General features: G+C 57.1%; 3 protein-coding genes across 7 annotated transcripts in view; 1 reads left to right on the top strand and 2 right to left on the bottom strand.

Annotated features, from left to right (window-relative positions):
* Positions 1-768: 768 nt before the first annotated feature.
* Positions 769-7,689, bottom strand: TEPSIN (TEPSIN adaptor related protein complex 4 accessory protein). 2 transcript variants are annotated; one of them, XM_054083353.1, is made up of 13 exons: positions 7,602-7,689; positions 7,048-7,120; positions 6,302-6,393; positions 6,052-6,145; positions 5,786-5,853; positions 4,911-4,989; positions 4,466-4,537; positions 2,911-3,117; positions 2,629-2,803; positions 2,261-2,377; positions 2,015-2,093; positions 1,763-1,897; positions 769-1,492 (listed from the first exon to the last, which is right to left on the bottom strand). In XM_054083353.1, exons 1-13 carry the CDS (start codon positions 7,641-7,643, stop codon positions 1,061-1,063), a joined length of 1,665 nt encoding a protein of 554 aa, XP_053939328.1. In that variant the 5' UTR covers positions 7,644-7,689; the 3' UTR covers positions 769-1,060. The 2 variants fall into 2 exon arrangements, with proteins under 2 accessions (XP_053939328.1, XP_053939330.1); XM_054083355.1 differs by having other exon boundaries at positions 2,261-2,374.
* A 349-nt stretch (positions 7,690-8,038) lies between these two features.
* NDUFAF8 (NADH:ubiquinone oxidoreductase complex assembly factor 8) lies at positions 8,039-10,218 on the top strand. 3 transcript variants are annotated; one of them, XM_054083364.1, is made up of 4 exons: positions 8,039-8,152; positions 8,253-8,346; positions 8,714-8,780; positions 9,784-10,216. In XM_054083364.1, exons 1-4 carry the CDS (start codon positions 8,072-8,074, stop codon positions 9,992-9,994), a joined length of 453 nt encoding a protein of 150 aa, XP_053939339.1. In that variant the 5' UTR covers positions 8,039-8,071; the 3' UTR covers positions 9,995-10,216. The 3 variants fall into 3 exon arrangements, with proteins under 3 accessions (XP_053939339.1, XP_053939341.1, XP_053939340.1); XM_054083366.1 differs by having other exon boundaries at positions 8,253-8,360; positions 9,784-10,214; XM_054083365.1 differs by having other exon boundaries at positions 8,057-8,152; positions 8,253-8,269; positions 9,784-10,218.
* Positions 10,219-10,271: 53 nt separating this feature from the next.
* The window catches only part of SLC38A10 (solute carrier family 38 member 10), a 38,593-nt gene continuing 22,534 nt past the window's right edge, over positions 10,272-26,330 (bottom strand). The window contains exons 11-16 of one of the 2 annotated variants that reach the window (XM_054083352.1): positions 25,435-25,588; positions 19,089-19,259; positions 17,186-17,665; positions 16,503-16,610; positions 13,674-13,853; positions 10,272-13,389 (exon numbers count right to left, since the gene is read on the bottom strand). In XM_054083352.1, coding sequence (XP_053939327.1) covers positions 12,221-13,389; positions 13,674-13,853; positions 16,503-16,610; positions 17,186-17,665; positions 19,089-19,259; positions 25,435-25,588 — 2,262 coding nt within the window. In that variant the 3' untranslated portion in view covers positions 10,272-12,220. Of the gene's footprint in view, positions 13,393-13,673; positions 13,854-16,502; positions 16,611-17,185; positions 17,666-19,088; positions 19,260-25,434; positions 25,589-26,330 lie in introns of both variants that reach the window. The other variant, XM_054083351.1, reaches the window with a different exon arrangement.

Below are 26,330 nucleotides of genomic sequence, written 5' to 3'. Positions count from 1 at the left end.
GGCTGAAGAGGAATAGGGGCGGGGCGTGGGTGGGGGAAGTGAGGAGGGGCCTGTGCGGGGAGACCAATGGGATGTGTTGTGGGCGGAGCCTACAGTGGAAAGGGCGTGGCCTACAGTGGAAGGGGCGGGGCTTAAGCAGGGGCTGGGGATAAGGGGGATGCTATAGGGTGGGGGGAGTCTGTGGGGCAGGGAGGGAGCTGTGGGGCAGAGTGGATGTGGTTTAGGGGGCAGCTGAGTCAGAAGAAGCTATGGGGGGGAAAGCTGGGGGCAAGGGGGATGCTATAGCATGGGGGAATCTGTGGGGTAGAGCTGCTGTGGGGCAGTTGGGAGCTGTGGGGTAGGGGGAGGAAGCTATAGGGCAGTGAGCAGCTGTGGTTTAGAGGGGAGAGCTGTGGGGTGGGAGGAGCTATGGGGCAGGGAGCTTTCAGACAAGAGCAGAGTTGTGGGCAGAGTGGGTGGGGGAACCCAGGGAGAGAGCTGGGGGTGATCTGTGGGGCAGAGAGAGAGCTATGGTTTGGGAGGGAGCTGTGGGGCAGGTAGTAAGCTGTGGGGCACAAGGGAAACTGGTGCAGGGAGAGTATGCAGCATGGGGAGCTGTAGGGCAGGGGGTGCAGTTGTGCGGTGGGTGGGGGAGCTGTGGGTCATGAGGAGCTATAGGGCAGGGGGGGAGCTGTGGGGCAGAGAGAGCTCCAAGGGGTCTGTGGGGCACGGAGGAAGCTGTGGGTCAGGCCCCATCACTGGCGCAGGAAGAAGTCACGCATTCCCAGGCCTGAGCGCAGGGTTTATTGGCGGGGCCTCCCCTCAGCCACCGGAGCCCGGGGACATGGAGGGGCACCCCATGGCTATGCTGGGGTCCCCAACCACCCCCCAGCTCTGCCCTGGCCTCCAGCCCCCCTGCACAGCCCAGCTGAGCGCGGGGTGCCAGCGGCCAGGCTTTGGCTCTGGAAAACCAGGACTTTGGGCAAAAAGCTCCTTTGCTTTTCCGAAACCCTGTGCCAGAGCAGCTTCCAGGGGTCCATGGCCCCACAGCGAGGGAGGGCAAAGCCCCCCACCCCAGCTGCTACATGTTGAGGAAGGCGAAGGCCGAGAGCTGCTGTCTGCCCTCTGTGTCCATCGGTCTGTCCTGGGACGGTGGCCGTGGCTCTGCCGCAGAGTCTGGGCACAGCACCGCACCGGGATGGGCTACCAGCTCCATGCCGGCGAAGAGGGAGAGGCTGCCATCCCCTGCCAGCCTGCTTGCCACCTCTGGCTCACACGGGCATGGTGGCACTGCAGCTCCGGGGTGCCTGTGGGGCTCCGCTTCCAGCCCCTGCTCCTGCCCAGGGAGTGGGATGGTGCTCAGTGGGGTGAGGATGCTCTCGCTGGCCAGGAGCGGGATGTCCGTCAGCAGGTCCCCAGGGTTCAGGGCTGAGCCCGTGGAAGGGTCCATGCGCGGGCGTGTGGTTTTGGGGGAAGGCCGGTCTCTGCAGAGTGCCTCAAACTGCCGCAGGATCTGGGAGAAGAAAGTGAGTGAGAACAGCATCAGGAAGGAGGCCTGGACCCAGCACCTCTTCCCAAGGCCAGGATCAGTGCTGGTATCAGCCTAGGCCTGGAAGGGAGCATCACCCCCCAGGGTCCCCACTCCCGGGAGAGGTGGACAATTCCCACCCCTTTGGGACACACAGAGCCATTCTCAAGAGCTGAATGTCCCTAAGAACAGGCAGCCCAGTTCCCAACAGCCCCCTGCTCTGGGAAGAGGGGACAGGAAAATCCCAGGAGTCACCTTGGTTGCTCGGTTGGCGACAGGACCGGGGCTGCCTTGGCTGAGCTGTTGCAGGTGCTGCCGCGTCGCGGCAAAGATCTGGTCCAGGGAAAGCAGATCAGAGCACATGAGGGAGGAGATGGCGCACATGGACCTCTGTGGGGAGGAGAGCATGGCTGAGCCCAGCAGACACCACAACGCCCTGGCCAGTTGGCACTTCTTCCCCTGTCCCTCCAGCCCATGCTTGCGGCACGCCAGGGCTGCCACACTCACCATGCGGACACTGTCCCGAGGGTCTCCCAGCGCCCGGCTGAGCAGCTCCAGCACCACCTCGCAGTTCAGCAGCCCACACCTGCCCAACGGGAAGTGTTATAGGTGTGCCGGGAGCAGGCAGCCCTCCTGCCTGGCAGCACCTCGGCCCAAGAGATCCAGGCCAAGGTACCCAGGGCAGGGAGAAGGACTCAGACCGCCCCTCGAAGCCCCCACAGCACTCATGGAGCATCCGCCTCAGGTACTTACTCCTTGAGGAAGTGCTGTGCTTCCTCCCGGGTGAGGAAGACCCTGGTGCCACGGGTCAGAGTCGACACCAGGCTCACCTCCCGCACGCAGTCACCCAGGCTGTCAGCATCCACCCTGCTTGGAGAGAGGCGGCCGTGAGGCTCAGCCAGCCCTGATCCCACCAGGATCCCAGTGCAGATCCCACCACCCTCCAGGGAGTCCCTCCCAAGTGCCTCTGCCCACCTATGGGTGCCCCAGCCAGGAGGCCAAACATCTCAGGAGGAATCAAGCCAGCAGCGCCAGGGTCCTCCAGATTAACGATGTAGAAAACAAGGGAGATGAGGGAAGCACCTCAGAAGGTTCCAGGGGATGGGGACCCCGTTTCTCACCTCTCAGCAACGTGTGCCAGCTCCCGGCTGGCCCCAGAGTGGCTGTCGCTGCCCGATTTGCTGCAGGAGTCCGAGGTGTGGCTCAACTCGCCGTTCCCCTGCGAGGAGTCCTGGGAGCTGTGCCCGCTGTCTGCCTCCTCCCACCCGCCGCCGGCCAGCCCCGGCTGGTGGCTCACTGCCGAGACAGCAGCAGGGAGGTGGGGACCCCCAAACCAGCCTCAGCACCCTGGGGGGAGCCCCAGCAGCTGACGGCCACCCCAGCCCCACAGCGGGAGGACCCACCTCGGGTGCTGTGTGCTGCGGTGGCTGCCGGGGGCTTCACAGCTCTGTTGGGGCTCCTGTTGGGAGAGGGGGCTCTCACAGGCTCGTACAAGTCCTCGTGGAGCTCTCTGTGACGAGGCTGGGGCTGCGATGGGGATGGGAGCACAGCATGGGCCACCGCTTCGGCCGCCCGCTGGATGGAGCTCAGCAGGGCTTCTCCTGGAGAAGCTGCGGAAGGAATAGGGTGTCAGGAGCTCCACGGGGCACCAAGCTCAGCCTCTGGCACCCATCGTGCTGCAGGGCATCAAGGGGGGACAGCGGGGACCCAGAGAACCCTGGCAGCTGGGCTCCAGGCTCGTCTGTGCTGTGAAGGATTTCTGGCTGGACAAGGGGGGCAAGGAATACCAGGAAGCTACCAGGAGAGGCCAGGGGCAGAAGCTGACCTCCCACCTCCCTGTCCTGGCAGGGAAGGGCCCCGCTGATCCCCCGTTCCCTCTCTCAGACCAGACAGGGCTGCAGCAAACACAGCTGGCATGAAGGCACAAGTGTTCTGCCACAGCGAGCTCTGCTCAGCAAAAGGCTGGCAGGTGCTGCTCTGCCTGAGGTTTGGACTGCTCCCTGGAAAACTGTTTCTGGATCACAGCTGTGTGTAACTGCAAAGGTAAAGCAACCTTAGGCAAGCTGATTTTGGGACAGAAGTGGCTGAGGGCCTCACCAGCAGAGGGACACCCTCCTGAACCACAGGCATAAGCGTTACCTGTGTGATCCTGGTTTTGTTCCTATTAGGCTTGTAAGTGCTTTTATCCATGGATATTTGGATAAAGTGAGAGCTGTTAGATCTCATACAGCGATCTCCAGCAATTATTTAGATGCTTAATAAAACGGATCTATATTGCTGGACTGGTTTAACTCTTAGAATCATTGAATTGCAGAATCACTGAGGTTGAAAAAGACCTCCAAGCTCAATCCAGTCCAACTGTCAGCCCAACCTCACCATGCCTGCTAAACCACGGCCCAAAGGGCCACGTCTACACATTTTTCAAACTCCTACAGGGATGGAGACTCCACTGCTGCCCTGTGTGGAAGCCAGTGCTTCACCACTCTTTCAGTAAAGAAATTTTCCATAATATCCAATCTAAACCTCCCCTGGTGCAACTTGAGGCCTATTCCTCTCACTCCACAGCCGCTCCTCATAACCCTTGTGCTCCAGAACAAGTCGTCTTCTCCTGCTGGAGCTCAGTGGGTTCTTTTTTACTTCCTATTCTCAAACATCATTCTGGGGATGTTGCCTGGGCATTGCAGGGATGTCTGCTTTAAACAGTTTGCGGGAAATAGGGGAGCTTAGGAGAAATCTGGGCTTGGGGACAGAGAGAGCTGCACAAAGCAAAGGTTCAGCACAGCTCTGCCCCGATGCACCTAGAAACACCCAACGGGGCAGCAACACCCACCAGGAGAGCTGACAACCAAACCGGGCATCTCTGAACGCTGGGAGCCTGGTCTGGCTGCGGGGCTGGGCAGCACGGAGAAGGGGACGGGCGAGGGGACGACAGCGGGCGAGGGGACGGCCAGGACTTACCAGAGCTGCTTTGCTCACTGCTGAAGCCAAATCCTTGCAGGGAGCTGCAGGGGCTGGGGCTGGAGCCCATGCCTGGGGGAGGCACGAGACAGGTTCAGAGGGAGCATGGGCATTCCGGGCTGCCCCACTGCTGTTTCTCCTTCTTGCAAACCCAAGGAAGCACCCGGAGCAGCTGGGTGCAGGGCCAGGCTTGTATGGAACACCTCGGAGGGAAGCTAAGAGCAGCCAGTCCCTCTGCTCCTCCAGGGAACATTTTTCCCTTTGATCCTGCACCCTGCAGCCGGCTCTGCCCAGAGCTGCAGGATGTCCCCAGTGAGCAAAGCCAGGGTTCGCAGAGGGACAGCAGCCAGACACCCTGCCCTCAACCCACAGTCCCCTCAAGCACCACGGTGCACCCATGGCTCCAGCCCGGCACTGCCAGCACCCACAGCAGGTCTGTCCTTACCCGCAGGAGGCAGGGGACGGGCAGGCAGCGTGGCAGGTGGTGGGAGCGGTGCATCCATAAAGAGAACGCTGGCCAAGTCCTGGTGGGAGAGAAAGGGGGTAGGCAGAGAGGTGGGGAGCACCAGGCACCCTGGAGGCAGGGGGCTGGGACACCGAGCTGCCCCACCATGCCAGGCAGCGCCCGAGCAGTCGCCAGGTGCAATGATCAACCCCCCACCCCTTTCCCTTAGGAGCTCCAGGCTGGATCCTTTGTCAAAGCGAGCTCTGGAAAGGCTGGGAAGTGCCAGTTTAATCGTGGTTTGTGGGGCTCTTTAGAGAGTTGTTTCTGGATCACAGCCGTGAGTAACTGCACGTAGGTAAAGCAACCCTAGAAAAGCTGATTTTAGGACAGATCTCACCAGTGCGGTGATGTCCTCCTGGCCAGGAACGCTTGACTCTGTGCCCATCACCCAAACCACAATTTGGAGCGGTACCTGCGTGGTCCTGGTTTTGTTTCCAGGACTCTTTAGAAGTGCTTTTATCCATGGATATTTGGAGTCACAACTGTTAGATCTCATACAACGAGCTCCACTGGTTATTTAGATGCTTAATAAAACGGATCAGTATTGCTAACCCCAATGCTGGACTGGTTTAACTCCTCACCTGCTGGAGCTCAGTGGGTTCCTTCTTTTTATTTCTTACTCAAACATTGTTCTGGGGAGGCTCTCTGGACATTGCATGGACGCTTGCTTTAAGCAGTTAGAGGGGGGGATAGGATGGTTGGGGAGAATATGAATGTTTTTTGGACTCAGATCGGCCCTTGACAGCCTGAACCTTTACCAACACGTAGCCCCTCAGAGCAGTTGGGTTACAACACCGAGCACAACGAGGACTCACCTGTGCAGCTAACCGGACCTTCTGGTTCAAGCTGTTTCCATGGAGGGGGTCTGGGGGCCCAGAAAACACTGCAGGGGACAAGGATGGGAGGGCTGGTGGACACTCAGCTCACAGGCACAGGGCATGACCTCGTCCCCAGCCTGTGCTCAACCTCTGGAGCAGTCCCTGCAGGCAGGAGCTGCGCTGGGCTCTGCCCCGCAGCCAGGCACCACAAAGGCTCACTCCCCGCTCCCCCAGCTCAGTTCTCTCCCTTCTCTCTCCGTTACCTGCTGCATCCCGGATGAAGCAGGCGTTCCTCCTCAGCTGCTGGACAAACTGGGGTGAGCCCTGGGTGCACATGTGCTGCAGGATCTTCAGCACCTTTGGACACAGAGCTTGTGTGGGGTGAGAAGGCCACAAGGCAGCTGCCCCACTATCCCCTACAGCCCATGCTCTGCCCATCACCCTGGCCATGGGGCTTCTCCGCACCCACAGGAGCCCTGCGGCAGCCAGCCCCGCTCAGCATCACCCACCGACCTTCAGCTTGACGTGGCAGGAGCTGCTCTGCAACCGGTTGAGGAGATATTCCAGCAGGCACTGGCTGCTGCCGGGCGACTCGTGGGAGATCTCTGCGGTAGGGGTTAGGGAGCCTGCTGCCCCCATCTGGGACCACAGCCCCCCCAGCTGCCAGCACCGCTCCTGTCCAGCTCCCCCTGCCCAGCCCTGTGCTGGTGGCCTGCAGCAGCTCTGGGGACCTCCTGCTCCTGTCCCACAGACCCCCTCCCAACCCCAGGCACCTCCTCATGCCACACCAGGGACCACCTGTGACCTAGAGACGCCCTCATCCTGCCCCCAGGGACCCCCTGATCCTTCCCCAGCCCCAAGGACTCCCTCATCCCACCCCAGGGATCCCTTCTCAGCCCCAAGGACCCTCTCATTCTGCCCAGGGACCTCCTCATCCCATCCCAAAAATCCCCTCTCAGCCCCAAGGACCCCCTCATTCTGCCCAGGGACCCCCTCCCTGTCCTGGGGATCCCCTCATAGCACTGCAGGGACCCTCTCCAGAATCTAGCGACCCTCTCATCCCACCTCAGGGACCCTCCCTGCCCCAGGGACCCCCTCATCTCACCCCAGGGACCCTCCACCGACCCTAGGGACCCCCCACTCATCTCATCTTGGGGAAACAGCTGCCTCGGGGATTGCCTTCTTCCTCAAGGACCCTCTCGCCCCACCCTAAAGCCTCCCCCCAGCCCCAGGGACCCCCCAGCTCCCCAGAAGGATACTGGCGATCTCCTCAAACAGGTACCCAGGGCAGGGGGTGTCGTCATCCGCTGTGCCCCGCAGCAGCACTGGCAGCTGCAGGAGGAGGAGGAAGAGGAGCAAGAGAGAGAGGGGGGAGGAAGAGGAGCGAGAGAGGGAAGGAAGAGGAGCGAGGGGGGGGAGGAAGAGGAGCGAGAGAGGGGGGAGGAAGAGGAGCGAGAGAGGGGGGAGGAAGAGGAGCGAGAGAGGGGGGAGGAAGAGGAGCGAGAGAGGGGGGAGGAAGAGGAGCGAGAGAGGGGGGAGGAAGAGGAGAGAGAGGGATGAGGTGAGAGGGCCCGGCTCGGCCCCGCGAGCTCTCCTTAAGGCCGGTAGAGAGGCCTCCCACCCTCCCCTTCCCCCCCGTGACACCGCACCGCTGCTCAAACACCACAGCTGTGACATGAGAGCTGGAGAGCAGCGCGGGGGGGGGCGGGTCCCTGCGCTCTGACAGCACAAGAGGATGGAAGGATGACATCCCGGGTAGCGGACGGACTCCATGCCCCCCGGCAGCCCCTCTCCCGCTCGGCCGGGCCCGTACCCGGCTCAGGAAAGCCAGGCGGTCCCGAAGCGGCGCCGCCATGGCGCTGCGCTGCCCTCCCTGCCCGCAGCCTCGCGACCCCACCCCCCGGAAGCCACCACAGGCCAATGAGCGCATGAGGCTCTGCGTTGCGGCCAATCAGCTGCGAGCGAGGGGCGGTGCTGCGGGCAGAAGCGGCTCCTGCGGGTGACGCCGGCAGCGAAAGGGCGGGAACCGGATGTAAACAGCCGGCACTTCCGCCAATCAACGCTGCCCGCGGCGAGCGGCCAATCAGCAGCGGTATTGGGCGGGGCTAGTGCCGAGACCGACCAATCAGCGAGTTCATCAGATGGTCGGGGCGGGCATTACGGCTGCACCCAATCAGAGAGGCCGGATGGGGCGGGTCTTATCCTATGGACCAATAGACGCGCTCGGCGCTTTGACAAGCAGGGGCTTAGTCCAATCCCGTCGCGCGGGCCGCAGCGGCGGCGATGTCGGGGAGCGGCGCCTGCCAGCGGGCGCGGGAGCGGCTGCGGCGGTTCCCGGCGCTGCTGGCGGTGTGCGCGGAGCAGGTGGGGCCGGAGGGGGTAGGGGGAGGGCGATGGCGGCGGAGGGGGGAGCGCTGAGAGCCGGTCCGGTGACCCCCGTGTATGTGTGTGTGAGTGCCCGTAGGCGGCGGCGTACGGGCGGTGCGTGGCGGCGGCGGCGGGAGCGGCGGGGCCGCGGCGGGATGTGTGCGGAGAGCAGTTCCGGGCGCTGAGGGAGTGTATGGCCCGAGCGGTACGGGAGGGAAACGGGAAATGGGGGAAATTGGGGGGGAGGAACTGGAAGGAGGGGGAACGGGAGGGAGAGGGGAGAGGAACTGGAAGGATGGGGGAACGGGAGAGGGGGGAATGGGAGGAGGGGGGAACGGGAAGGGGGCGAACGGGAGGGAGGGGAGAGGGGAGGAACGGGAGAGTAAAGGGGGGAGAGGAACGGGAGGGAGGGGAGGATGGGAGGGAAACAGGAGGAGAGGGAGGGAAAACAGGAGGGAATGGGGAGAGGAGTGGGAGGGAGGGGAGAACGGGAGGGAAGGGGGGAATGGGAGGGAGAGGGATCGAACCGGACCGGCCTCACCATCTGGGTCTTTACAGGCGAAAGCAGCGCAAAGCTGACCCGAGCACCGGCCGGGATCAGGAAGAGACGGCAAAACAGCTTCCAGTACGGAAAGAGGCAACAGAAGCACTGGGGAGGGGTCCAGGAGTGCGGGGAGAGGGCGAAGGGAATGGTTTTAAGGTCCCTTCTGACCATTCTGACAACCTTCTGGTCCGGTCTGTGATCTCAGTAACAAAAGGGTCAGAGCCGAATGAGGCGCCGTCCTACGTGTGTTACGCCGAGGATCTGCTTGGCCCAAGCACAGTAACTGCCAAGTGGAATAGAACTCTCTGCCTCATCTCTCCTGGGAGACCGCAGAACAGCTTCCAGTATGGAAAGGGTCTCCAGGAAAGCTGGGGAGGAGCTCTTGGTTGGGGAGTGTAGGGATGGGATGAGGGGAACAGTTTTAAGGTCTCCTCTGACCCAAACCATTCTAAGATTTTGGTAACAAAAGAATGACAACTGAGTGAGATGCTGTTCATCAACAAGGATCTGTTTGGCCCAAGCAGTTGTTACTCAATGGCTCCCAAGTGAAATAAAACTCCCTGCCACCCCTCTCCGGGGAGACCTTAGAGCAGCCTCCAGTACTGAAAGGGGCTCCAGGACAGCTGGAGAGGGGAGATTGATCAGGGAATGCAGGGGCAGGACAAGGGGGAATGGTTTTAAGCTGAAAGAGGGGAGATTTAGATGAGATCTTGGGAAGAAATGTTTTGCTGTGAAGGTGGGGAGACCCTGGCCCAGGTTGCCCAGAGCAGTGGTGGCTGCCCCATCCCTGGGAGGGTTCAAGGCCAGGTTGGATGAGGCTGGGAGCAACCTGATCCCATGGCAGGGGGTTGGAACTGGATGGGTTCATTCTGACCCAAACCATTCTATGAATAAAAAAGCAGCGCAGGTGGGTAGAGGGAAGGGAGTGGCTGCCAGAGCCCCCGGCCCTCACTGTGGCATCCCAGGCCCTGTGGCCACCAGCCCTGGGATTCTGGAAAGCCGCTTGTCCCAGGGCCACTGAATGGAGACTGAGATTCCTCCAGGCTCCCTTGCCAGGAACAAGCAGCCCCTTTCCTCTTTCCAGTCCCATTTTCCAGGTCCAGATGTGCTCAGCAGCAGGATTCCAGCTCGAGGTGCCAAGCTCTGCAGAGGCTCCCGTGGAGGCCCCACGGACACTGGCCCAAGGGTCACTTGGTGCAGGGCATTCAGGAAGGCAGCTGCATCCCCGCCACCAGCTTCGGTGTGTGCTGGCAGTAGCTCTGCTGCAGCCGCTTGATCCCTTGAATGTCAAATGAGGTGTTTTCCTCTCCAAGCCATGTGCCAGTGGCAGGAGGACAACAGCCTCCCCTCTTCTTCCTCTCCTCCTCTTCCCCAGCAGCAGGGAGGAAGCACAAAAGCCCATTTTCCTTCAGCAATGTTATTCCCTGCAGGCACAGAGCTGGCAGACACCGCTGCCGCCTGGGGAACCCCAGCCCAGGGGCTGAGTGAGGCTTACGGATCTGATTTTGAATAAAAAAAAGGAGAATTCAGATCAAAATGCTTCAGCTTATTTTATTGATCAGCTCAGCCTCCTCTCTGGTCTCTCCACCCCAGTCCGAGGCGCTGCAGCTCCTGCCAGCTTCCAGCCCGGCTCAAGGCTGCCCACAGCCCTCACCGTTCCCCAAGGAATGTCAGGAGCATCTTTGGTCCTTTCTGTTTGCGCAGGTGGCTCAGCGATGCCAAACCCAGGGCAGGGCTGCAGGCAGCTCTGACCCCAAGGGCAGGATTCCTGCCCTCGCCCCCAGGAGAGCCCAGACCAGGGTAAAAGGAGGCAGATCCAGCCCCTACTCTGGCTCCCTCTCCCTTTGGAAAGGCGCTGCAGGGTACAAAGCCTGGGGCTGTTGCCCCGCTGGAGTTAGGGATGTGCTCTGAGCCCGCTGCCTGCCCTGATGGACACGAACTTAACTGTGGAGCAGCTCCAGAGCCCCCGGCCGTGTTCCTTGTGCTATGAGCAGCGCCGTGGGGCGGCTCAGGTGTGCGGGGCAGCGCTGGGAGTTAAGGCCACAATGGTCCCGGGAATGCAACGCACGTCACTCTTGAACCCGGGGCTGCTGTGCTGGGGCTCCACATGAGAAGAAATCACAACAGCATCCCCAGAGCAATGGGCTCGTGTCCCAGGCGGGCAGCGCAGAGCTCCGGAGGGACCAGAGCTGCTGTGGAGTCCCACATGCCCAAAACCGACCCAGCCCTGGTTCTGGAACATCCCACCGGAGCAGAACTCCACAAGGCTGGTTTACCAAAGACACTTTGAGATGCAGATATAAAACCACCACAGTGATGAGGTCTGTAAGCTCCAGCTAGGGAATTTCAGCCGTTCCAGCGAGAGCTTTGGGATCGGAATTCTTACATTCGCAAGTCAGGATGTGAAAACAAAAATGAAGGGATGAATAACTCAGAGCCTAAAACGGGGCTCCCAGAGCAACTCCTCCCTCTAATAAGATGCAATTCTAGGGGTGGAATACGGACATCCATGGATGTAAAACACAGGGCTGGGGGGGATGCACAGACAGACAGGTTCCACGCGGTGCAGAGGGAAGAGGTAGGTACGCCTGGGCTGAGCCCCAGTCGCCCTCGTAGCCACGGCTTCTGCTACCAAATCAGTCGCCTCGCAGAAAAACCAGGCTGGCTGAGGAGGGAGCAGCCAGCAGCTCCCGGCTGAGCCTCGTAATGCACTTGGGACAGAAGTCAGGCCTGAAAGCATGGATGGGAGCTGAGCAGCCGGGGAGGGCGGCGAGAGCCAAGCTCCGCATTATTGCTTGGATGTGGCCAAACAATGAAATCCCTGGGAGTAGAGGCAGCACAACAGCAGCCGTTGTGCCCGTTTAAGGCAGCATTTCTACTAAACTGGGTTCCTAAACCACAGCTGTCTCCTAAACATGCAGACTAACGGCTCCCGCTTCAAGGAAAACACCAAAGCAGCTGTCTAAGCTGGTCCTCAACCAGTGGCTTGATGCTTCTCCAGAAGGAAGCCTTTCCCGAGATGCACAACCCTTGGTTCCCCTCCTCCCGCAGCCCCCGGGCCCGGGTGAAGCAGCCCAGGGCAGGTGCCAGGGCAGCCTCTCCCCACAGGCAGGGGAACCTCGTGGACGACCACCTCGGGTCTGAGTGGGGAGCCAAGAGCCAGATGGAGAAGGCAATTGGATATGAACGAGATGTTGGAAAACGTCCTTGAAAACTGGCCTGGCAGGGAACCAAGGCAGACGGCAACCTTTGAAAGGCAGAGGAGAGCAGGAGCTTCTCTTTCAAGGTTGCCGTCTCGTCAGCCACCTGCAGGCACGTGCAGAGGCTCCAGGAGCCCGCGGTGCTTGCAGGTCCAAGCAGATCCCATAGGTCTCAGCACTGCATCCAGCAAAATGCTGCTGGCTTCGACCAACAACGGTGGCCAGAAAACCAGCTGGTGAACGCGACCCTTCCCCAGGGAGCTCCGCAGCCTTGTGCCGCAGCCAACGCCTGCAGCCACCCACCGAGCACGACCGCCCTGCTCACACGCTCTCGTCCGTCTGCGTCATCTGCTTGATCTGCCGGCTGTGGACCACCTGCTGAGCCCCCTCCGCGACTCGGTTTAACCGTGTCTCCAGAGCGCTCCGGAGGTCGTTTACTTTCACATCTGGAAGGGGGTTCAGGCCAATGAGGACCCCCGCTCCCTGCGCAGCTGCCCCCTCCTCTTCCTCCTCCTCAGGAGGCAGCAGGTCCCGTCTCCTTCGGCGAAGGTCCAGGTCTGCCTGCAGTTTCAGGTCCCGGTTTGGTTTGACTTCGTGGTCCAGCATTTGCTCTCCCTGGGCAGCTGCTCCTTTCTCAAGCTTTTGGGCATCTTCAGGGCCTGGCTTCTGCTCAGCATCATTGGAGAGGCCTCCATCCCCAGGCCTCTGCTTGCTCCGCACACCTCCCTGCAGGTCTTGGTCCACCACATTCTCCCGTGGAGCTTCCTCCTTTCCCTCTGCGTTGCCAGCAGGGTCCCTCTGCGAGGCTGGCTGCCGCCTGCCAGCACCCGCCACTCCCTCCGTGCCTGCACCTCCCCGGTGCTCCTGCGGGCGCTGCTCGCTTTCTGCCACGATCCGTTTACTGGAGGAGTCCTGCACAACTGCCAGGTCTCTGGGCTCCACCTGACTCAGTACTTTGGCTTTAAGGTTTATTCCTGAGTCTCTTTCCAGGCTCTTTCCTGCTGCTCCCTGAACTTTGGCAGCCCCTAGCTGTTCTCTTTGGATGGGAGCTGTAGCTACTTCCACGGCTTTCAGGGAATTCTTCTTCTCATGGACGTCTCTTTCAGCTTTGGCTTCATGATCTCCTCCTAAATCCTCCGCCAAGGGCTTCTTTTCTAGGTGGTTTCTGGCTGCTGGAATGCGTTGCGCATCCCCATGAAGGGGATCCCAGTTCTTTGCAGGATTTTTAACAGCTCTGTCATTCTCCTGTTGCGATACCTTCCGCTCCTTAGAAAGTGCCCCAGGAATCTCATGCTTGTGCCCAGCCTGTTCCAGCTTTGCCGCAGCCCCCCTGCGCTGCTCCACGGAGTCGGCCGGCTGCCAGCCCGGGCCCTGCGCAGGCTGCTCCCGCAGCTCCTTGCTGAGTGGCTTTGCGGCAGCTTCAGGCTTCGTTCTGAGGCTCTCGTCCTCCTTGCTCTTGGCGGGGGGCACAGCGGGCTCCTGCTGTATTTCTGCTGTGGAATAAAATCCACAGATAACAACTTTTTCTTAGGGCGAGTGACAGATTCCCTTCTCCTGCCACCAAGTTCTGGACAATAGGAGATGGGAGAAGAGATCCCGCTGCCAACGGCCACACGGGAGAATGAAGAAAGCCATGGGGGAGGGCGTTATCCCTGCAATCAGGGGCCAGGATCCCCACCTCAGAGGTCAATAAGATCTCTCCCAGCCCCATTTTAAAGCTGCCTTGAGTAGGGAGCAGCCCTTGGAGGGGTCACGCTGTCTGCGATGCCCTTACCTTGCTTTGGCTTCTTCTCTCCCCCTTCCTCCTGCCTTTGCTGGTGGATCTCTTTGTGCTGCTCTTCAATTACAGCCAGGAGCTTTGCCTGCTGGTCCAGTAGCTGCTTCTGCTGTACCTGCTGTTCTTTGATCACCTGCAGCAGCACATTGTGATCAAGCATTTTTGCCTGCCCTGCTTCTGGAAAAGGAAAAAGAAAGGAAAGAAAAAGTAAAACCGTGACCCAAAGCCCTCAGCAGGAAAAGCCACAAACAGCAAATCCTAGGAGGAGCTGGAAGAAGTCAGTTCAGGCACAGCAATGGGAGCCACCCTCAGGGGGAAACCACTCGAACAAAGGGATAAACCGACATGGAAACATCGACCCACATGGGAAGTACGGATGCTGAGCTGAGGTCTTTGAGGGCACAAGTCCCAGGTCACACCCAGAGTGACGAAAGGCTACTGTTGTCCCTTCTCCTGGCTGAGCTGAGTGAAGGCTTAGCCTGGCCCACAGCAAGAAAACACCCACCCAACAATGCTGCCAAAGGTTTTGGCTTTAAGCGTGATGGAAAGGGCTCAGATCCCGAGCACTGACTGAAGGTTTAACAGCCGAGCACTCTCGCAGGCAGCAGCGCAGGGGGTCAGGCAGGTTGGAACCACAGCAGCACAGATAGGCAACCTCGACGAGCCAGATCACCACCCCAATAACCCTGGGCTCCCGCGCCACGTAACCAGAGGAGGGATGTAAAAGATGCATGGATGTGACACTTAAGGACATGGTCTAGTGGTGGAGTTGTCAGCGTTGGGTTTATGGTTGAACTCAGTGATCTTAAAGGTCCTTTCCAACCTGAACAATTCTGGGATTCTGTGAAATCCCTGCCTATGGCAGGGGCTCGCAGCCACCAAGACCCTCACACAGCACAGATGAAGGCACCTCAGGCTGATTCCCTAGCTTCGAGCCACACATCACACATGAATTATGGGTCCCAGGTCAGCACGGAAATGTTGTTGCCTCTTCTCTGCCTGGACAGACACTCAGACGTGGCAAACGTGGAGAGAACGAACCCGTGCATCGCCTGCTTCCCACACCAACAGGCAGCGTTCCTCCAAAACCCGAGGTGTTTCTGGACTATTATTACCCCACAGGAAATAATGTCAGGATTAATAGCCTGTAAAATGCCACTTCAATTAAAAAGAGATGTGTCCAGGTTAGCCCTTCTTCAGCAGGCACTGCTTCTCCCTGTCCCGCTGCTCACCCACAAGGTGGTTACAGAGAAACGTTCCCAGTTCACGTTATGGTGCCATTAGCCAAGGCCCCTGGAATTCCCTGCCGCTCCATTTACAGAAAGCTGGGCTGTGAGGGGGAATTTGGTCCTGTCAAGAGAGCAATTGACTTCTCCAGATCTGTTTATTTTTTGCACTTTGCTCAGAATAAACAATGAAAACAGAAGCCATTTCTGCTATCTCGCTCTCTGAGCCCGCCAGGTCCCAGCTCGGCATGGGAATGTTTGGGCTGAACACACAGCAGGCAAAGGTTTAATGCCAAATCAAAGCATTTCTCACTGAGAGCTCTGCAAACACGTGTTAACTCCTGTGTTTGTGCAGCACACCTCTTCCACACAAACAATTCCTGGCTCCTCCTTTGATCCTAGGGAAAGCAGGCCTCAGTCAGCGCTTTGACCAGATTTTAACAGGAACTCTTCATAAAAAAAACATCTTAATTATAAAATGAAAGTCCCTGAGCTCACAGGGCTCAGGGCAGCCACAGCTGGAGCACTCAGCAATGTCCTGGCCAGGCAGATGTTTGCAGAGAGCATCCATGGAGCTACGTGTCCTCCACCTTGCTCCTGCGATGCCTTTCCACCTTCTCCCAGCCTCTGAGTACAGAGGTCAGCTCAGAGCTGAGGAGCAGAACAAACCTAGAGCACCTTTTGGTGAGATCCTCACGGGAGAGCATCCCTAGCAAAGCTCACACAGTGCGAGATGGAAAACCCCATGGAAACTCGGGTCTTTTCATCCTCCTTGAAGCATGAAGAGTCCTTACGGTCCATGCCCATCCCTAGCTCTTTACGCTCAGTTTTTGAAGTGCCATTGTAATGCAGAATGGAAAGAAAATAATCAGAAATCCAAGATGTAACCACCAAAGGCAGGAGTAGAGCAGGGCCTGCCTGCTGCCATCCACATCAGACCAAACACCCCTCACCCCAGAGCGAAGCACCAAGAAGCGGCACAGAGGTGGAGAGAGCTGTGGGATGCCACCACACACGGGCTGCGAGTCCGAGCTCAGGCTCCAACCCCTCTCGCAAGTCAAGAGGTCAAAGACAATGAGCTGAGCCAGAGGATGGGCTCACCACACAGGATCAGCACCTTCTGCGCCACAGAGGCAGCAGATGGGAATTTGCCACCGCTCCTTGCCATGGCTGCATGCCCAGGTCTTATATCCTGCGTCTGCCCCACACCACAAGGCTGTAGGGTGATGCCCACCCACCTGCCCATCATGCTGTGCAGGGAGCCCCCGCTTTGCCCAAGTCAAACGGTTTCACTCCGGTCATGCTCTTCATGCCAGAGCAGCCTGGCGTGGGTGCCAGCGTGACTCATGTCCTCGAGCGGCCCTGCCAGGGGCTGTGCCATGAACAACCAGCCTCACAGCAGGCGGGAGCCCGCTGGAGACAGGCAGCGATTGCTGCCATCGCGGAGGTGACTATGGCCTAAAGCTATGTGCTGGCGAGAGCCAAGAACGGCGCTGACTGGCACGATCCTCCTACGGAGAGAAATGCTGCACTGCAGCCCCGGCTCTGGGGGGAGCTCAGCACCTTCCTCTCCCCACACACCCCGGCGATGCATCCTCACCCTCCAGCTTGCTCTCCGCATCCTCTGGTTGCTTCTCCTCAGCATTTGGGGCCTCCCTTGGCTCCAGCTGATCCACTTTGTCCAGAAGGGGCAGCTCCTGCTTTTCACCTGCGAACCAACACATCGACAGACCTTTGCAGTCAATAAGGACGCTCTGGCAGCAGATGTTCCCTAAAATGACTCCGCGGCGTGTTGTCCCTCCCTGCCGAAGCCGGCACAGTTTATATTCAACCCGATGACTGCAAGGGAAGTAATAAAAAAAAATATTTAACGATCTTATAGCCTCGTGGCAGGCAGCCAGCGCTAACTACCTCAGCCAATTAAAATGCAAGAAGGGTTCTAACTAGCTTTTAGACGGGCACTTAGCAATGTGTTACCTGTCAAGATCTCCCGGCTCCGTGTCCCCAGTGAGTTCGGAGACGCACAGGAACAGCATGGCACCTGACATTTAGCAGGCTAGGAAACAACTGTTTGACAGATATTACGGTAGCTGTCAAAGCCACCAGATTCCTCCTTCTCCCCAACAGCTGCTGGAGGGGCTGTGCACGCTCACACGCTAATCTCGTGAAATTAAAAGGGAACACTGGGATGTAGGTAGGAATAACCAAATTGCCCAGTCTCTCGGGAGGATTATAGGCCAAGAGGGGAGTTTGTTCAGACGAGCAGCCATGGAGAGAACTTACCAGGGTCGCCTTCCTTCTCGATGAACTTCACAGCCTCCTCCGTTTTCCTGGGGAGCTGGAGCTTTGATTTCTCCCCGTCACCTGCAGCCTCAGCTTTCTTCTCACCGTCCTGCACAGCAGCGTGTGCCTTGGCTTCCATCTCTTGTTTGTCTGGCTCCAGCTCTTTGTATGGCGGCCTGCCATCCTGCTGCACCATCACCTCCAGGACGTTCTTTGGATTCTTAACGGGCTTGTCAGTCCCTCCCCGCGGTTGGTTCTCAGCAATCGCTTCCTTCCCTTGTTTCGGGCCAAGTGCCTCTTTCTGGGGATTCAGCGCCACTGGCTCCTCCAGCTCCGGCTTCAGCAGGCGGTCATTATCTCCCTTGGGTACAAGCTTGCTCTCATCGGATTCCTCCTGCTCCCGCCCCATGTCCACGACCACTTCGTCATGCGGGACGGGTGGCTCATGGCGATGCGCTTCCCCCACGGGCAGGGCGATCCCTAGGGCAGACAACGGGCAGGGTTAGGGAGCTCAAGAGTGATGGGAGAAAGTAACAGGCAGCACGCCCAGCTGCCTCCTGCCTTTTTTTCAGCCCTGCCTTTGCTGACCCATCAGGAGCCTGCATTCCTAACGGTTGGACTCAATGGTCCAAGAGAAAGGTTTTTTCCAACCAAAATAATTCATAGAATCATGGAATGGTTTGGGCTGGAAGGGACCTCAAAGTCCATCCAGTCCCAGCCTCCTGCCATGGGCAGGGACACCTCCCACTGGATCAGGGGCTCCAAGCCCCGTCCAACCTGGCCTTGAACACCTCCAGGGATGGGGCAGCCACTGCTCTGGGCAACCTCGGCCAGGGCTTCCCCACCCTCACAGGAAAACATTTCTTCCCACGATCTCATCTCAATCTCCCCTCTTTCAGCTGAAAACCATTCCCCTCATCCTGTCCCTGCGCTCCCTGATCAAGAGTCCCTCCCCAGCTTTCCTGGAGCCCCTTTCAGTACCGGAGCCTGCTCTAAGGTCTCCCCAGGCCCTTTTCTTCTCCAGGCTGAACAACCCCAACTCTCTCAGCCTGTCGTCATACAGGAGGTGCTCCAGCCCTTGGATCACCTTCACAGCCTCCTCCGGACTTGCTCTAACAGATGCGTGTCCTTCCTGTGGTAAGGACTCCAGAACTGAACACAAGGCTCTAGATAAGGTCTCATCAGAGCAGAGGGGCAGAATCCCCTCCCTTGCACTGCTGGTCACATTTCTTTGGATGCAGCCCAGCATATGGTTGGCTTTCTGGGCTGCAAGCACATATTGCTGGCTCATGTTGAGCTTCTCATCCATCAACATCCCCAAGCCCTCCTCCTCAGGGCTGTTCTCAATCCATTCTCTGCCCAGCCTGTATTCGTGCTTGGGATCCTCTGTTTCTAATGAGCCTCGAGAGCATCAAATCACAGAATCATAGAATCACCAGGTTGGAAAGGACCCACTGGATCATTGAGTCCAACCATTCCTAACACTCCCTTAAACCACATCCCTAAGCACTTCATCCACCCATTCCTTGAACACCTCCAGGGAAGGTGACTCGACCTCCTCCCTGGGCAGCTGTTCCAGTGCCCGATGACTCTTTCTGTGAAGAATTTTTTTCTGACATCCAGCCTGACCCTCCCCTGGTGGAGCTTCAGGCCATTCCCCCTTGTCCTGTCCCCTGTCACTTGGGAGAAGAGCCCAGCTCCCTCCTCTCCACAACCTCCTTTTAGGTAGTTGTAGAGAGTAATAAGGTCTCCCCTCAGCACCCTCTTCTCCAGATACTCAAATACTAAATTACCTTCAGTCCACAAGGGAACGAGCAGAGATCAGGATCTTTATCTGAAATAGCCCTACAACATCCACCTCCCAGCTCCAAATCTGACACCCTTTCCCCAGGTTCCTCATTACCTTGATCGGGACGGTCAAGCTGCACTTTTTCCTCCGGCTTTCCTCTCTCCTCTTCTCTCTTGGGTACCTCCATGGGCACTTTGATTTGTGGCTGCTCCATCTCCTCCTTCTCATCTGCCAGCTTCAGTTTATCACGGTCATCCTCCGCCTCCTCCACTGCCGGGTTCTGGTCTGTAAAGGCAGGAGGACAGTTAATGGCACGAGGTTCCACACGGCTGCACTTTCAGGCCACCAGCGGGATCGAGGGAATTGCTTTGCCTGCTGCAACCCCCTGCACCAACCCAAGCCGAGACGCTTTTTCCCTCCAGTGTTAGCACAGAGGGGTCGGGGCTTTTGTTCTGGGGTCCTCTGTTTGTTTTCTCTACACTGGCTTTTTGAGGAGCTGCTGACAGGGAAGGCCAAGCAGCGAGGCAGGGATGGAGCTGGCTGCCGCTGCGAACCCACGCCGCCAGATGGTAGCATCCTCCCGGCTCCCCAGCTCCGGACCCCCCAGCACCGGGAGTAGCGGAGGGGGGATCTGCCTGCAGCCCCCATCGCCACTGCCTGCTGCAAAGCAGCTCAAAACCACCTTTATTTTTTATTTGGTTTGCCTTTTTGTGCATGAGCATTTCCCAAGCGCTTTGAATGCTGCGAGGAGGGCAGGAGGAAAGCTGCGCGATCCCGCAGAAGGCACAGAGTTTTGAGGAGCGCAATTCAAGAGGCGTTAGGGGAAACTTCTGAGGGAGACAGGGACGCTCCCCATCTCTCCCTTGAAGAGACGAGATGTTTCTTGAAGAGACATCCCAGTCAAACCAGTTACTGAGTTCAGTGATGAAGTAACCACGTGGAATTTGTGGCACGTCCCCAGGGGTGGGAACAGTCCCTTCCAACCCCAGAGTGGGAGAAGGAGACCCACACAGGGCGAGTAGGGAGTCAACTCTTCCTTAGAAGAGCAGTGGAGGCGGAAACCTAATTGTTTCCCAGCACTGAAGTTGTTCTGCAGATTTTTTTTCCATCCAACAAACTGACAAAAAAAAAAAAAAAAATCTATCTTCTGTAACAAAAAAAAAAAATTCCCAACTCTTCCCCCCCGTTTGCCCTCCTCCATGCGATTTCCTTTAGGGAATTAATTCTATAAACATCTTTCAATTTTCTCCTCCCCCTCCGCAGGGCTGGTGCGATTTATTACAAGATGAACTCATGGGAAAGAAGAGATTGCCACAACTTCAGCTGCGTGGGTTTTACCCGAGTTGGGGTGGGGGGAAAAAAACAGCAAAATAAGGACAAAATCCTGGCCCAGAGGGATCGGTGCCAGAAGGACCAAGAGCTTCTCCAGAAACCTGGACTCTCTGGCCCAGAGCTCCGCACTCAGTTGAAAGGATGTGCGTGGGGCTGGCCGGCTTTCAAAGTTTCTTTGGTTTGAGAATGACGGTGGGAGGGGAAAAGCACTTGGAGTTTCTGAGAAATTCGAGTCTAGTACCCAAGGGTCCCTTCTCTCCATTGAGGGACTTCCCAGGGTTCAGCAAGTCAGGGCAGGACACTCCTCCTTTTCAGGAAAAAATGGACTGCAGGAACCGGTGCCCAGCCCTGGACGGGGGCCCTGGGAAGCAGGAGGCTGAGGCCGGGGAGGGGAGCGCTCAGCACGGCTGCGGATGTTCCCAGCTCAATTCTGGCCTCGCAGCAAAAAATTATTTACTCTACTGGAGGAAAGTTCTTCGTTAATTGGTTCATGAAGCCGGGCGATGGCTTCATTTGGAGAAGGCTGCGGCGCATCTGAAACCAAAGGATCCAGAGAACAGCAGCGCGGGCAGAGCCGTTCCCACGGCAGAAGGGAATGACGACGCGAGGCAGCCACGCAGCAAGACGATGTTCAAGGGGAATCAGAAATGAAGGAAACGGAGGAGTTAAAACCAGAACCAGCCCTGCATGCATGCGGGGTTTGGCCAGATGACCCTGGAGCAGGTGAACGCCCCGCGGGTCCCGGACACAACCGAGGGGCTGGGGGAGGCCCCGCTGCCAAAAGAAGCATCCCTCGTAAATCAAGAGACAGCCCTACATTCTCTGTTCTGCAAACAATGCAAGAAAAGACCAAAATACAAACAAAACACAAACAAAAATAAAAGCCTCCACACCATAATAAGACAAAGTTGCCTCTAAGCCGTCATTTGCTCAGCAGGAAACAAAATTAAGTTCATCATCAGGGCGTGAATTAAAGACCTCTCACGCTGCATGGAAATCTATACGGGGCTGTATGTGGTTTGCAGAGAACAATTTTGCTCAGGATGTGTAATAATCGCTCTAACTGTCTAGTCGCCCTGCAGGTCCCTCCAGAGAGCGTTACAGTAATGCTGCGCCTCTTAATGTTTTATGAGTGACGTTGGACTTTACAGGCAAGGGCTGAGAGGCTGTAAAAGCTTTTTGGCTTACAACAAGAGGACCTGGGCATTATACAACACCGGGAGGGTTTGCCTTCGCCTCGGCGCAGCCCCTGCAGCCGGCGGGTCCTGCCGAGCCGCGCTCTTCAGCAGCTCCTCTCTCACGCTTAGAGGGAAGCCAGGGCTTTCTGCAACCGATTTGTGTGTGCGTGTGCGTGCGTATGTGTTGTGGTTTGCCAACAGCCTCTCCAGGCTGCAATAAAATTTCATGATTAGCAACCCAAAAGCTTCCCTTCCCCCCCTGCTCCTCGTTCAGATAGTAGCAATGGTCCCAGAAAGGCATTAAATCCCTCCTCACATGGTTTTCCTATCGCTCTTGTCCACCACAGCAAGACTCATAGCCAAAAGCTGCATCCATACGCTCCACTTTCAGCAGCAAGATGGGCCCTACTGTGTCCTCCTGAGCAGAGTGGGATCCGGCAAAGTGACCCAAGGAGCCCCAGCGATGGCTCGAGGGGACACCACCCTCTCTCCCTGCTGCCAAGCGATGCTCGGAGCATTGTCCAAGGGCTGACGAGGGACAGGGCGTCTGTGCCAGTCCAGCTCCAGGCTGACTTCAATTGCTTTAGCATCGTGAAACGGAGCAAGATCCACAAACTGGATCTTTCTCTAAGGAAAGGGAAAAAGAATAAGCGGGGCAGAGGGATAGGGGTAATGTGCTGCCCTCAAATGTGCCGAGCAGCTCCGCAGCCCCGCGCTGGGCAGGGATAAGCCCTCCCCAGGGAGCCTCGCGCAGCCCCAGCTGCGCCTCCAGGAGCCTCCCTCCCCCTGAACCGGTTACAGATTTCACAAGGTTATCGAATGGCATCATTGAAATTAGTTCACAGTTGTCTCCTGACGCACCAGCAGTAAAAACGAACCCAAATTACAAGAGGCTGATAGTTCCTTTTCTGTGTCACAGGCACTATTAAAAGCTTGCTAGCACAAAGCACCAGGGAGAGCTGCAGCAGAGTCAAGCTGTTCCTGCAGCTATTAGGAGCGGTGCATAATCCACGTATCACACATGTTCGGGGCTGCTCTGGCTAACGGCGCCGGCGGGGATGCAGCCTGCGGCCAGACAAGTCTCTTTTTCAGGGGCAAAGGTGCGGAGGCGGCGCAGGGATGGAGAAGCCCTCGGCATCGTGCCCCGCCACACACCGCAGAAGCCAGACCCAGACCCAAGTCCACGTAACAGAGGCCACCACATCCAGGAGGACACGAGGGATGGAGGAGAAGGGTCCCCAGCACACGGGCTCCCTGGAGCGCCGGGGAAAGGGTGCTCTTGCACAAGGAGCATGAATCAGGTCTTTGTTACCCGATATTGCACAACATCAGAGAAAGAAAATGAAGCAGCAACGATCAAGTAAGGAGCTGAAAAATATTACCAAATCTTAATCCACCCCATGAGACCCTCTAGGGTGCTTTCAGATACAGAGAGAAATTGCCTAATTAGCTTTTTTTTTTTTTTTAAATGGATAATTGCCTTCATGAGCTTTCACAGGCAGCTTAGCAACCTTTTAACATAGGCGCACACGCCGCACGGAGCAGCAGAACGGTTCTGAAAGGGGTTTTATACCTTTCCCGAAGAGCTGCTGACAGTAAACCTCGAGCAATACAGGCAAGGGCTGTAATGGGCACTTGGGTGTCGTTAGTAAAAACACTATTCAGAGTCCGCTGGTCAATACGTGTTCACATAAAAGGGCAATGTTCTAATATTCATAATCCCAGGGCCCACAGGGCAGGGTTTTAATGAAAGTCTGTACAGTTCTGGTCTCTGCAACATCAAAGAGGCCAATAAAACTCCTCTCACATGCTGACAGGCAAAAGTCAGATGGCAAAGGCAAGGATTGGGAAAAGGCCCCATGCAGCCCCCGGGTTTGCCTCATCCAGGCAGCTCCTGGCTGGGGGACACGGAGAAGAGGCACGGGGGTCCCTCTGCCCTGGGAAGGGCCCAGCACCCACCACAGTGCCTGGGGAGAAGCTGTGTGCGTCTGCTAAAGCCCCATGTGAGGAACACAAAGCAGATGTGCGCCGAGAAGGGCACCCAGGTGATGCAGGGCAGCCCGCATCCTGCACGCCCCTTCAATGACAGGATGCAGCTGCTGCAGTGTTTTCCAGGCTGCAGGCTCCTGCCTCTGCGAAACAAGCCAGGCAAGGAGGAGGGGGAGCCGAGGGGGAAGAAGGGCACCATTTAACGCCTCTCATTGCTAGTCAAGTCGACATCCTGCAGAGGCACAGGGAGGCACGGATCCAAGGCGCAGGGTGGATCACAGCAGCGGCTCTCCAGGGTCAGCCCTACGTTCACACGCCACCACTCCCCCAGCGCAATCCGCCCTGTAAGGTCCTTGTCCCCCTTCCTCTGCCCAGCTCCATGTTCTCCTGCATCCTCCTCCCAGAACACCCAGGCCAGGCTCCGCTCCCTAGGGCAGAGCCAGCAGGGAAAGGGCCCACCCTGGACTCAGAGGGCGGCAGAGCTCTCTGCTCGTCAGCATTAGGAGCTGCACAGCTCCTCCCTGGGAAGTTTATGAACCAAAAGCACTAAAACCGCCTTCCTCCCAGGAAGGATTATTTAATCCGGCAGCAAGTACCACGCAATAAGGGCTGATGCCGACGAGCTCTGGGCACAGGCGGTGGGTACGGCAGGACGACCGCAGAGTCGCTGTGCTACACGATGATCAGACGCAGGCGTCCTGCTCTGCCGCCCCGGTTCATGCGGAGAAGAAGTAGAGAAGACATTTAGCAAACTCTAGCGGACACCATCTTTTATGGGACTTATTTTATTTTCCCAGCTACAAGAACATGTGTCATTAGCAGCTCCTCTTGAAACAAGCAGCTGTTCTCTGGCCATTACTGCTCCAAAATTAACTGAGACAGAAGAATTCAATCGCATCCCTCCTCCCAGTCCTGCTGAGTGTGCTCGATGAAGGGATCGAGAGCATCTTTTGCTTAGAGTTCACAGGCATCCCAGTGCCTGAGAAGGCACACGTAACTCGGGTGAACCGTGAGCGTGAATGCATCAAACCCTGGCGCTGCCACGGATGGAGCAACCAGGGAGTGAATGTTATCGGCAGCAGCACCGGTGTCTCATAGACACTCAAAGCTGCTCGGCAGGAACACAGCCAACAACCAGGAGGGAGGATAATCTCCAGAAGAGACAGCCCCTTTCTCGCTTCCGTTCTCAACCTCTGCAAGGATGTTTTCAAGGCCCCCAAAGAACAAAAAAATCAAAAAGCAGGAGCAGAACCAAACAAAAATAAAATAAAGGAACAGGACACGGCCCCAGATGAGGGGCAGGGCAGGGTCAGACACCTGCTAGCAATGGCCTTGCAAGGCAAGCCTGCAGCTGGGGAAGGGAGGGAGCGGCTGTAACTCCATCAAGGGCCACAGTAAACAAATAATAAATAACCTGAAACAGTAAACAAAGCTGAGGCATAATCACAGGCTTTGTCAGAGCGAAACCGAATCCAAATTTATATCCTCACAACCAAAAAAAAGTCAGTGCCCGTAAATTTACATACCTCTGAGTGCAGTGAATGGCTGGTTCTTGGAGCCACGGACAACGTGCTGACAGCAACAGTGAAAGCAGCCCTGTTTGGCCACTCACACCTTGCGTACAGGTGGCCAGTGTGAGCCATCGCCAAGCTGTGCTCAGAGCTACATTTACCGCCCCGAATCGAAAGACCCTGCTCTCTCCTTACAGGGAACCCCTGCTCCACACTCCACCTTTCCCTTCCCAAAGAACAATTCCCACATGGTACCACCAGAGCTCAGCCCAGGCCTTCCTGCAAGGCAAAACTGCAGCCTCTCCTGGGAAAAGTCCCCAGGATGCTGTGAAGATGCACAGAGCTGCCTGGAAAAGACACTGCTTCCACTCCACTGTTTTAAAAACTGTACTTTTGAAAGAGACAGAGCTGGAAGCGGGGCTGGGAAACACAACTCGAGCAGGCACGTACCTGGGATTTGGACTGAATCTGGGTCAATTCTGCTCTCCTTTCCATCCAGACGCTCCAAGCCCACCGCTTCTGTCTTCACAGGGGCATCCTCCGTTGCAGACAAGGTGGTGTACGTACTAATAACCAGTATTCCCAGACCAATCCACAGGATGATCTGCAAAATGTGCCAGAGGTTCAGTTAGTAGAGCAAAACAAACAGGACGGCTTCAAGCAAACAGTGACTCCAAACAATTTGGAGCTCACTGCAATCACATGTGTCAATAAGGGGGAGAGGAGAGAAATTTAAGAGGAGAAAAGGAAAAATCAGTAGCTTTTGACTGAGGTTTGTATTTCGCTGTAGAGAGATAAAGGAGAGTTTCAGATGCTGGGAGGTCTGGAAAAGGCAACTCCTGCATCGGAAGGGCTCAAAAGCAAGCAGACAGGATGTAAGGACAGAAAAATGCATGTGGCAGATGAGTCCAGCTGCCAAGGCTCCCTCCCTGGTACTTCCAGCAGCTATGTTAGAACACCATGAAATCGGGCCTGGCTGAGAACAGAGGTGCCCAACCTGTTTACAGCCTAGAGAGGTTTGAAAAATCTTATTTTTGAGAGCAAGAAAGAGATGCCCATGCACAAGTCCTGGTGGCCAGGGCTCACAAAGCCAATAAGAGTCCTCACTGATTTCCAGAAACATGGACCATGTAGAACAAAACCAGAAAGACAGAATCTGGATCCTGTGGAGGGAAAGGCTCTATGAATTTCTCTAACTCAAAAATGAGAAAGCAACCACCACCAAAAAGAACTTTTCTACAGTTATTATCTACTGATCTAAAAGGATCTAATTCCCCATGAAAATGTAAGAATTAAAAACTCTCTACCCTTGACTGCACAAAACTGAAGTCTCTGGGAGCGTTCAC

The sequence above is a fragment of the Cuculus canorus genome, chromosome 18, assembly GCF_017976375.1.
Source record: "Cuculus canorus isolate bCucCan1 chromosome 18, bCucCan1.pri, whole genome shotgun sequence".
NCBI classification, from domain to species: domain Eukaryota; kingdom Metazoa; phylum Chordata; class Aves; order Cuculiformes; family Cuculidae; genus Cuculus; species Cuculus canorus.
This window is presented reverse-complemented; position numbering and strand designations above follow the sequence as displayed.